Source organism: Alligator mississippiensis, chromosome 6 (assembly GCF_030867095.1).
Source record: "Alligator mississippiensis isolate rAllMis1 chromosome 6, rAllMis1, whole genome shotgun sequence".
In the NCBI taxonomy this organism is placed as follows: Eukaryota; Metazoa; Chordata; order Crocodylia; family Alligatoridae; genus Alligator; species Alligator mississippiensis.
This window is the reverse complement of record NC_081829.1, coordinates 72,609,659-72,621,658: the sequence shown is the minus strand read 5'-3', so window position 1 is coordinate 72,621,658 and position 12,000 is coordinate 72,609,659. Positions and strand designations below refer to the sequence as shown.

Sequence of the window (12,000 nt, the reverse complement as noted above, 5' to 3'; positions counted from 1 at the left end):
TCTGTTTTCTGCTGTTAAGAAGCCTTCATGCCAGAGGAAAGAGAGGCTCTAAGCCTCTGCTTGTTGTCTTGCCATCCTGGATTTGTTTGGTATTGGGGAACCCTTTAATGTACAGCTGCTAGAGATGTGGGTTTTTCAGAAAATTTTGAATTGGAAAATGTTCCGGAAAATTTTCCAATGCCCTACATAGAGTGTGATTTGATTCAGTGTGTTTATTTGGCTTGCATTTAGTAAACAAAACTAAACAAGTACCCCCATGTTAATTTTATGTCCCCAAAGCCACAAGTATTTGAACTGAAATATTTGATTAGGAAAAAAATTAAATACAGCACACTTAATGTGGTTTAAATGTTTTATTCAAACAAATTCAAAGATTTATGTGGAAAGAAATTATTTTTATTGGAATACTTTTAAAAATGTAAAGACGATACACAATAGCATGTACTTCCCTTGCATTGTTTGTTTAAATTTAAGGGGAAAAAACAAATGCACTGAAAACTGTTGACACACTAATTTTAGCACACCCAAAGAAGTGTGCATGATATGCCGTGGTTGTCCACTCATCTATTTCAACAGTGTTTAACTCTCTTTCACTGAGGTCATTGTGACACCTTCAGTTTCACTGTCATTATATGTAGAATCACTTGCACAACTTATTAGTTCCATTTCAGAATCAGATTGAAGCAAATCTGATTCAGAACTACTTGAACCACATTCTCTTTTGCTAAAGGATGGTTTTACCAATGAGACGATGGGCAAGGGCAACTTATCATCACACTTCATCTTCTTCACTAATTGTGCTTCTGACTGATTCTCCAGTAGCAAGAGATTTTGAAATAGAAACAAGCTTAGCGGTGCATTCATTTATTAGTCTGTTCCTCTTTTTTGTCTTGATTGAGCTGCAAGCCTTCCAATTCCATTCGCAAGAAGCTGCTGTTGGTGGAATGCTTAGGATCCTTAGAGCAATCCTGGACAACAGTTGGGTGTCACAGTATCCCTTCCACCATGTAAGAGGAGATATATTCTCTGCTGCCTGCCAAATGATGTCTTTGATCCAACATTTTTTCTCTTGTGTGATACTCAGCAGTATCTGTCATCACTATTTCGTCAATGTTGGGGACATTCTTAGCTACTTCCATAATTGTATCAGGAGCAGTAGATAATTCATCTTCTGATAAATGTTGTCCTCTGCGTTGAGGATCGAAAAGGTTTGCTGCCAGGTGAACTAGATGAGAGCAAAACTCAGATCTCTTAGTGAACATTTGTTTTACTTCTTTTTTGGATAGAGGTGAAGAAGTCAAAAGTTAAATTACATTTTCATTTAGTTGTCTGAAAATCTCTGGAATATTTGAAAGGCTTGGTGTATTGCCTTCAAGTTTCTGAATTGCCATTGAAACTGGTAGTAGCAAATTGAATGCTCCTTGAACTTCAGCCCAGAACACACCATTGTCGAGAATCTGCTTCCAAATGTTCACGGGGAATAATCTGGCATACTGTGTCATCTGTGAAGCACATTGCAAACAGTTCTTTGTGCACAGCAAACTATGTAAAAACTAGGCGTGTGTGAAATGGACCCTATTTAATTCGGATTTGGATTCAGCCCAAATCAGATGCAGTGATTCAATTCGTTGATTCCAATCACTGTCCCTGATTCGATTCGGTTGAATCTGAATCTGAAGATTCAATGCTGATTCGGAGAATCAGCAATTCAGACATAGACACAGCTTTAAATGTGTTTTTTTTTCTATATACATTGAGGTACCAGGGGTGGCTCATGAATGCTGCAATACTGGGGCAGGTGGAGCGTCCCACAGGAGCACGGGGGGTGGCCCTGCATGCTCAGCGACAAACCCAAAAGTGGACCAGAAGTACTTTGGATGCGGGGTGACCCTGGGTGCCCCCCCAGACCCAGGAGGCACCATTCACCGAGCTAGGGGGGCATTGGGGGGGGCCCCCAGCACACTCTCCAGTGGACTCAGCAGTGGACTGGAAGTGTTTCTGGTCCACTGCCAGGTCTGCTGCCTAGTGCAGTGGGAGATGCTCTGTGCATTGCAGCATTCACAAGCCACCTGCTACCTAGAGATATGTAGAAAAAACATTTAAACTGTGTCTATGTCTGAATTGCCGAATCATTCCAAATCTCTCCCAACCAATTCGAAGGGTTCCGATTTGATTCCGAGAGATTAAAGTGTCCTCTAATTCAATTCAGATTCAGAGATTTGGCCACCGAATTGGGCCAAATCTCCACCAAATTGAATCGGGGACTGAAGCTTCACACAACCCTAGTAGACTCCTTTGTAGCCAAGCCCCACGTAGTTTCTTCTGGCAATAAAAGTGCACTTTCCTACCCCTGCTTCTCTTTCTTTAATTTCTTCAAAGTCTGATTAGCAACATGATGATTGTTGAATACCTTCACAATTGCTTTGCAGTTTGCCAATATTGTCGTCGTATACACACTTACTATGTCCTTTGCCAGAAGATTCAACCCGTGAGCAAGACGGCCAAATACTATTAAATGAGGATACTTTGCCTTTAATATTTGCCATACAGCTTTCATGTTACTCATATTATCAGTTACAAGGGCTTGTGCCCTGGAGGGACCTGCACTTTCAGTCTCTTCGCTCAGTAATTTGGCTATGTATTCACCTGTATGACGAGAAGATTTGGTAGCAGTTGCTTTCAGGAATATTGGTTCAGGTGTTGCAAAAATAATGTTCAATAAAGGATTTCCTTGTATATCAGTCCATCCATCTGACATCAGTCAGGGATTCTTCTTGACTAATCCTTTGAATAACCATTGTTTGAACTCTGTCATTCTCTCTGTCTAAGAGAGAATGTGATAAGTGATAATGTGATGGTAACTTATTTGATGGGTGAATTAGTTTGTAACGTTCCTTCCAATAATTGATTTTTTCAGTTATGGAAAGAGGTGTACCACTTACAAATATAACTTGAGCTAATGTCTCGCTTGCTTTTTCTTGATCTTCTTTTGACATTTTGTCCACAAAGCTTGACAAAAAGCTTGACTGTCTTGAACAGCTACTCATTAGGAGTGTGTGAAGCTTCAGTTGCCGATTCGATTCAGAGAAGATTCGGCCCAGTGCGGAGACTGAATCACTGAATCTGAATTGAATCAGGAGACAAAAAAAAACCATCGGAAAGATTCAGAAAAAGATTTGAAGATTCGGTGATTCAGAAGGCATTCTTGCCAGAAAACAGAAACTAATAAGAGGGAGGGGGAACAGGGGAGGAAAAAATGATACCTGTAGCTGGCCAGTGACTATGATCTTTTCCTGAGTCCCTTTCCAATCACAGTGCTCTAGGGGAGGGATGTAGAAACAACACATTATCCTCTGTCCGCAACCTTTCTGTCCCTTTTGTGAGCTGTTTCTGCCTGAGCACTGGGAAGGCCCCCTGTTACAGGCTACCATCCCTTCTGTTTTCATCCTGCTGTGCCTTAACACGCACACAAAGTCACAAATGTCATGAGTTTTGCTTTCAGCAGTTTGAGGTGTAGTGTCCCAGAAACCCCTGTACCTATCTCCTTCAAACTTGGCAGTCTTCATGCCCTCAGAAGGGGCTACTGTCTCTGCTGTTTTCATTCAAATCTGCCCAAAAATGACAAAATTATAGGTAGTTCAGCTATTCCCTATTTATAGTCTATGGCCAAATCACTGAATCTCTCTGAATCAGTGCCGAATCTTCCAAAGCTGATTCAGCAGAATTGTTTCCGGACAGTGAGCTGAATCTCCAAATCTAATCACTGTCCTCTGAGTTGGCCGAATCCAAATTGAATACGTCCCTATTAGCACAGGCCTACTACTCATGGTGGATCACATATTTGGTGACAGTGATCTCGAAAGTGAGGATCCTGCTTCTTCTTCCCCTAGACCTGGCAACTCAACATTTTCATTCTCCATTTTTTGCAAATCTGATACTTCACTTGAGCTACCAAGTTCCTGCAATAAAAGGAGGAAAAGATTTTTATTTTAGCCTATTCTAGTCTGGCCTCATCCATCAGAAGGAGAAGCAGCAGAAGGGAGCTTGCTTCCCCTCTCTCCGCCAGAAAGAACACTCTGCTGCTCAGTTGCCCTGGGACACAGAGCAAAAAAGGAAGTATAGTCTGGCCTCTGCAATCAGCCAGAGGACTAAGCTCGCTCTTCTGGGTTGAAATAGTTAACTATTTATCTATTATGTAATTTTAAAAATATATATTGTTAAGCCTAAGCCACTTTGGGTTCTTAGTGCAAGCAGAAAAGCAGGATACAACAATTTTAAATTAAAAAAATAGTCCAGAGTTACATTAATAACTTCTAAAATTATAATGTTTTAAAACTATATAGATGCTAGTGGTGCTAGATGCACCACACTGCTGTGTGGTGTTTAATATATTAATTTTTTTACTTACATAAGATTCCTGAAGTACACTTTTCTCAGATGATGTTTTTCCACCAGTTTGTTGTTAGCTTCTTGTATATGGATTGTACTCTTTCAGGACAGTTTTTACATGTTATTAAATGTTTCTTCATTCTTGTTGCATTATTAGCATACTCCTGCCCGCAATATCTACGTCTACCAACTTTCTTCCTTTCTTCAGTGGCTTGAAATTCACTATAATGATGCCCCACACTAGGTTTTTTTTTTTCTGATTAGGCATTATGATGACTACTTCAAACCAAAAGCACTATAAAACTAACAAATCTTATGACTACTTCAAACCAAAAGCACTATAAAACTAACAAATCTTATGCAAACACTTTCAACTTTCCCAACTCAAGAAAAGAAATGAAACACTGTTCTGTGTGTTTACTGAACTGAAAGTGAAACAAAAATTAATCTCAGTTTTAGTTTTGGTTTTGTTTTCATTTGCAGGCTGAAATGAAATAAGAATTTTAGCTTTGATTTTGATGTGACCTGCAATTAGGTGAATTCAGAACTTGATTTTTGGTTTGAATTATTATTTGAGTGTATTTACCCTCCTGTTTATAAATCAATAAAATATATATATGAACTCTCTCACACTTCCTAGGGATAATCACCTAAAAAACATTAATTACAACTCTGAAACGGCCAAGCTTGCCTAACATTGCATTGGAATTTATTCATTGTTACTAATGAAGTTTCTGAGACAATTAATTTTTAGAAATAGAAAATTTCCCACAGAAAAATAAAGCACTGGAAAATTTTCCATAAAATTTTGCATAGAAAATTTTCTGCCCCACATCTCTGACAGCTGCCTCTCTGAAATCTCAACCTTGCTGTGGCACTGGTACATTCATAATGCCAGATTCCAGAAGAATATTATCAGAGGGCAACTTTACCTATTCTTTTATAGGTTAAAGAACTTTACCCACCCAGAAACAGGCATTTTAGCATCCTTTTATTCTATGCTCTCAGTCTAAGATGGAATAGAGAAGCTGGAATGGAGAGAGGATTTCATGAGTGCTCTAAATTTAAGGATAATATCAAATGATCATTATGCTAATATAAACTGCAAAAGCTTTTTCTTAGACAAAACAGAGGCTTCTTTCCACACACTCTCCTTTGCTTTTTTTTTATTTAAAAATGTTGTTTACATGGTTGGAAATGAATGGTGCAGGGTAGGGGACAGATAGTAGGAGGGGCAGCAGCTATGGCCCAGACTTGGACTCTGGACTGGGCCAAAGCCAGAACCACAGCAGCCTCCTACGTTGTACTTGAATCCATGTTGAATGGGGAAAGTGGAGAAACTAGTTCTAGATTTGGATAAATATGGAAGGTTTATGTGCCCTTCAAGCCCTGTTGCTCTTGCTCACAGCATTTAATAACTGTACTGCTATAGAGAGATTATTTCAGTACTATAGTACATACTCCTTACATTTGGAAAGACTTCAAAACACTTTGGATACAGCGAACTGTATCCTAATATAATATGCTTAGCCAGTCTGTACTCATGGTGTTTCCAGAATAGTTGAGTCTTTAAGATAGTAAAGTAGATTTGTGGTTTGGGATCTGTACTTTGCTATCTTATAAAAATGAAATCAAAGGTTTAGATATTAAGGTTGTGACACACAAACCAATAAAGTGAGATAACTTCTATAACATCTTTTAGTCTTTGTTCATCTTTCAGGGTGCGATTTTAAACTAAATCTTGTTCTTCACATTTAAAACCCTTCTGTTTCTTTGCCAATTCATAGAGAGGGTTTTGGTGTCGAAGAGTATGTCTCTGCCCTAGAATGCCTTAAAGATTCTCAGAAGTAGTAGAAGAAATGTTTTAAACTATTTTTAATAATCTTTGAATACTTCTTCCAGCATACCCTTTTAAATTATCATTTAATTTATTTTCATTTTTCTTTCAATTGAATGTTATGTATTTTAAGACCTTTTTGTTTCAATGTAGGCATGCAACTGGTTAGGTGATGTGTGATGATTAATTATAGGAAAATGGAGATCTAGAGATGGAGATGGTCAAAGCCATTAAGTGTTCATACCCGGACACTTTTAAAAGAACAATTTTGTTAATTAAATTCCCTTTTAGGAAAGACTTCCCCTTTTCCCTTTTATAAAATAGGAAGTAGTCCAAGTGCAGTATCACAAACCATATTGAAAAATACATCATCAAAAAAAATTACAACCTGAGAGTTTCAGATAGAATTCTGCTTATCCTGTTTGGCACATGCAGAGTGTGATGTTAGAAAAATACACAATTAATAGTACTTGTACTGTCCATTACATACTGTTATGTAGGGAAGTAATAAATTTATTTTTAATGTGTATATAGACCCATTAATAGCAGCTTCATTGTTTAACAGGCTTAGTCCAGAACTGTTGTGAAAGAAAGCTGTTTGAAAAAAATATGCAGTGCAGAGTTACTGACTGTAATTGAAGCTCATACTTGTAAGAGTACTTGATATATAAGTAGCCCTAAAATCTAGATCTTACAAGCTGTTCTATGGGAAGACCCCCACTGACAGCCTCCGGGATTTGTTTTGGGGTACCTGGTATCTATGTAGATTAACTTATAGTTTGGGACCTGAGTTCCCACATAAATATATCTAGACCACTATGAAAAACTAGTGTGTGCAACCTGTTCCTTGACACCCCCCGCCCTTCAAAACCTGCATATTTTTAAAGTTAAAACTAAAAACCCATAAGAGGCACTAAATAAGACTTTAACAACATGGCGTTACACTTTTGTATTATAATTCACAATGAATCAGTAAGATTGCACAAGCAAATTGGAAAAAAAAGTGTAAATTTGTAAATAATACTTCCATCTGAATTATTCCATCTGAAAGTTTCATACCTACTAACCTATGAGGATACTGTAACTAAAATAAATTACCAAAAAAAGTTGGGATTTTTTTTTCCCCTGTAATTTCAATTTTGTACGTTTGGTTGCACATCCAGTATAATTGCCTTCACTCATTTATTGGTCCACTGCAGTCTATTGCACAAGCCCAGTGATACCACTTTCACTGTCCTATAGCAGTGTTTATATGGCTCTTCCTTTAGTCAAGCAAAAGGGTTTTTTTTCCAGTAACAGCAGCAATAAAGCTCAAGCAGAGGCATAGCAAGCTCCTGCAGTGCCCTGGACAGTGCTGACTGCTGCAAAGTGGGAGGGGATTCTTACTAGCCCCAGCTCTCTCCACCCTCTGGTGGCAGCAGCTGCTGCTGCTGCAGTAGCAAGGGCATAGGCTGCTACAGCTGAGGAGCAAGCTTGCTGCACCAGGAGCACCAGACTGCTACCCCTCCCACCCCCCAGAAGTCTTTACTTTTTTTCATCAGATTAGGACTAAGGGTCTCATCCTACAAATGTCTGTAGGAAAAACTTTTCTTCATTAAGCCTATTTATGTGCATAAAGCTATATGAACATGAGTATTTGCAGAACTTGGCTCTAAATCTTAAAATTCCCTAAGGAATTCTGGATCAAGCTTGCTGCCAGACATGCCTACAGTTTCCTTTCCAGTAGGAATGCACTGATAAAGATTGTCTTGCCTGATACCAGTAGCCAAATATTCACCAGGCATATCAGCCAATACCGATCTGATAACAGATTTACAGGAATGCAGCCAGGCAGCGTGGAGAGCAGCACCCAGCAGGTAAGTCTGTGGAGGTGAAAGAGTTTGGGGGAGAGAAGGGGCATGTGGGGGAAAGATTAAGGCCCCCCACAGTGAGGGAAGGAGGGGTTGGGGCAGGGGCTGGCACTGGGGACACTGCCCAGCCAGGGCAGTGAATGGGACCCCAGGGCTGAGGTGGGGAGTGGAATGGAGCTGTGGGCAGCTCATCCAGGAGATCAGCATCCCATTACTTAAAAATGGCAGTGGTGGCACTTGAACTAAAGCTTGTCAAATAAACTTTAGTTCAAGCGCTGCCGCCATCATTTGTAAGCACAGGGACGAGACGGGAGCTGAGCAGGGCAAGGGCAGATGCGTGCTGCCAGTTACAGGCTCAGGGCTCTCCACCCTGCTGCCTTTTCCCTGGGAGCCCCACGTTGGCCACACATCTCTTGCCCAGCTGGCAGTGAGAGGCACCCCTTGCTGCTGTCACTGCTGCTGCGTGGGCAGGGGATGCATAGCCAGCATGGGGCTCCTGGGACAAAGGCAGCAGAATTGAGAGCCCTGAGCCCACAGCGAGCAGCCCCCATCTGCCCTCACCTCATGCACAGATCTAGGGAGCACATGCCCCCCATAAGTCCCCTGGGGGTGCATGCAGTGGCAGGGAGCTGCTCCCCCCCCATGCTCCCTGGACAAGCTGCCCATGGCTCTGTCTTACTCCCCATCCCATTTCTGGGTTCTGTTCATCGTCCTGGCTGGGCAGCACCCCCAGCCGCTGACCCTGTCCCATTCTCTCCCTCACTGTGGGGGCCTCAATCTGCCCCCACCCATGCCCCTTCCCTTCCCCTCCACAGACTTACCTGCAGGGCACTGCTCTCCACGCTGCCTGGATGCATTCCTGGCCACATGCATGCTGCAACTGTATGCATGCATGTAGCACTCAGGGCCCCAGCCAGAAAGCACATTCTATTTATTGGTACTTTGTTAGCTACACTGGCCAAAAAAAACCAATAGCATTAATGTTAATTTTCCTTTTATTGGTGCCAATCTGATATGGCACTAATATATTGGTGCACCTCTATTTTCCAGCATTTTGTTCAGTCCCCTTGCACTAACAGTTTTATTTTGCAGCAATTGAAACCCTTGACATTACATCTTGGAGTAGTTTTTAACTACTTTCCTTTATTGCCTTGTTTGTGTCACAAACTTAGTTTTATTTGATTGTTCGCACAAAAACTTGATCCGTCCTATCATGTATGAGTGCCACTATTTAATTTGTTTGAACAGTATTTAATAATTATTTGCCACACCAGTAAATACAACTATTATTCAAAGGGCATGCTTTTTTATAGTTATGGTCCTCTTGTTTGTTTCACAGCGTGTTTATGTTTGGACTCGGTACTTATTGACTGCCATGGAAACATTCTTTTTGCACCTCCAAAAGATGAAGGTAAATTGATTAAGAGCATATTTTTATTTCTTTTCTATTTTTGCAGCTGAAAGGACAGCATATATGATATTTCTTGGTTTTGCTTTTTCTTCTCTTCTTAGGATCTTATGACACATTTTATTTGGCTCCTGAAATTGATGAAGAGGATATTGTTACTGAGAAGGTAATGTCATAGGATATGAGGTATCTTGCATGTGTGTAGCTATATATCTTCTAAAAGGACAGTTGTGTAACCTCTTCTTTTTAGTGAGGCTAAATATTCCAACATTCAAGGACTAAAGTATCAAATGTTTGGGGCATGGTAGTGGCATGTATATGTAACACCCCTCCATGGGGCACTAACTGCTGCCGGTGCCAATTTGTAGAACCCGAGGGCACCAGCTAGACCCATCCTTTTGGGTTCCTTTGGGTTAACAAAGAATCTCAGGCTCCTGGTATGGAGATACCTCCGGTAGCAGCACTCTGACAGAACAGGTAGCTATTTACAATATTTATTATTTACATCCTATATAGATATGTATTAATTTATATTCAATTGTTTACATACACATGTATATTTATATTCGTATACATACACCACTATCTATTCTAAGGTTGAATTCGTAACTCAATTAATTTAGGGAATAGTGCTAATGAACATCAATGCTTATAAATATGTAACTTTGTAACAACATGTATACACGTATTGGTAGGTAATCACACCCCCGGTAGAGCGACAGTAGGTCTATTCCCCATACAGTAAGGCAATCGTATGTACATCCCAAACCCAAAAGAAACAAAATGGGGACATCCCATCTTTGCGTAAAATGCTACAGTCCCAGTAGGTCTGTCATAGACACCCAGAATAACAGTCTTTTAGTTGACTACTGTTGTCTTGAAGTCACCTTAGTTCAGGCAAGCGTAATCAGTCAGCTGTGGATGCAATGGGAGCTCCCTCAATGGCCCCGGGGCTCTACTCCTGATACCGGCTGGTGCCCTTACTTGGCCTCCTGTAACAGAAACAACCTTCTCCCCATAACACCCCTTTAGGCCCCTCAGACAGGGCTGGTAGGTCTACTTTCCTGGTTGCTCGCTCCCAAGGTCCTCCTTGAGGTTGAAGTTTAGTGCTTCTCTCATGGGGCTCCCCCTCCTGTTGCCCTCAGCTGCACTCTTGCTAGCTGAGGCTGGTCTCCCTTCTGGACCCAGGACTTGCCTCTGGGCTCTGCTCGCTTCCCTCACTCATGCAACTGGTGGCTCAGCACCTGCAGCCTCCCACACTCGCTGCTCCAGCACCCCAATGAGATCCCTGCTGCAACCCCCCAGCGGATTTTTTTTCTTTCTTTTTTTTGTTCTCAGTTCCCCAGCTGTCCCCAGTGGCCAACCTTCTGCACCAGATCTCCATGGCCAGCCAATCCTGGCCACGAAATTCTGGGGCTCTGAGAGGGGCCCTGTTTCCTGGGCCTGAAGGCAGAATTCCCTCAGTCCTTTCATTCTGGTGTCCTCAGAGGGACAAAAATCTCCCAGGCTCAGCCAGGTTTTGGCACACCACTGGACACCCACTATGGGTGGGTATCCCATCTGTTACAGTTTGTTGCATATAAAATTGTAGAATACTCTTCCCCTTTTCTTCCTTCTTCTAATCCCCAAACATTGGAGTATCTATTAACTTTATATATTCTTAATAGATTCCCATCAATTAATTTCTTAAGTCACTTTACAGTGGAAATAGTACTGAAGACATGTTTCAAAATTGGGTAGTTAATGATAAAACAGGTTACCTTTTGTTTTTTTAACTATTTCTGCAACAAATATATTTAGTTTAGAAGCAAGATTTTTTTTTTTAATTCTTTAATTTTTTTAATTTTTTAATTTTTTTTTTTAATAAACTCCTATTTATTCTGAAACTCAAAGCTGCTGTTCTGTTTGTGCATCACGAATAACAGGTGTAGCACATCATTTTCAGCTCTGATTGATACCTTTGCAAATCCATTGCCCTTCACTAGTCAGGTGTGCAAGTTGGCATAGACCGAAATGCATACTCTTTTGTGTCTGTCGCGTGCAGAGGAGCACAAACTTATGATTTTTTCTTTACCAGTAGTTAACATATGGCCAATTCTTAATGGATCTGTGTGCACAAAATACTACACTTGAGTAGTTTTCAGAATTTCACTCAGTTCATAAGAAATTGATATCCTGCAATGAGAAAAGAAAAAACTGTTTTTGAATTTTACTTCAAGGCAAGTTTTGACTTGTCAACCTGGCTGTAAGAAAGAAAAAAACCCAAAAGACCATTTTCCCAGTCTTCCTTCTTTTATTTTTTTCCTTTCAAAAATTTAAAATAAAAAATCTTTCTTTTCCAGGTGTGCATGTTTGTGTACAAAAAGTTGAGGAAGGACAGGGGAAAATGAAAAAATCTAGGGTAGCTATCCACCTCCACATGGTGGTGGTGGAATTACCATTTCCACCACCTTTTGTATGAAAAGTTTCTTTCCTTTTCTTTTTCTGGTTGCCCATGTTGATTGCATAATGCTACC

General features: G+C 40.6%; 1 protein-coding gene across 3 annotated transcripts in view; it reads left to right on the top strand.

The window, feature by feature from the left end:
* KNDC1 (kinase non-catalytic C-lobe domain containing 1) overlaps window positions 1–12,000 on the top strand; it is a 137,463-nt gene that overhangs the window by 69,912 nt on the left and 55,551 nt on the right. For all 3 annotated transcript variants that reach the window (XR_002089353.2, XM_019484195.2, XM_019484196.2), the window contains 2 exons: window positions 9,416–9,487; window positions 9,589–9,650. Coding sequence is in view for 2 of the 3 variants with exons in the window: in XM_019484195.2 (XP_019339740.1) it covers window positions 9,416–9,487; window positions 9,589–9,650 (134 nt within the window). In the remaining variant the exon portion in view is untranslated. The remainder of the gene's footprint in view (window positions 1–9,415; window positions 9,488–9,588; window positions 9,651–12,000) is intronic.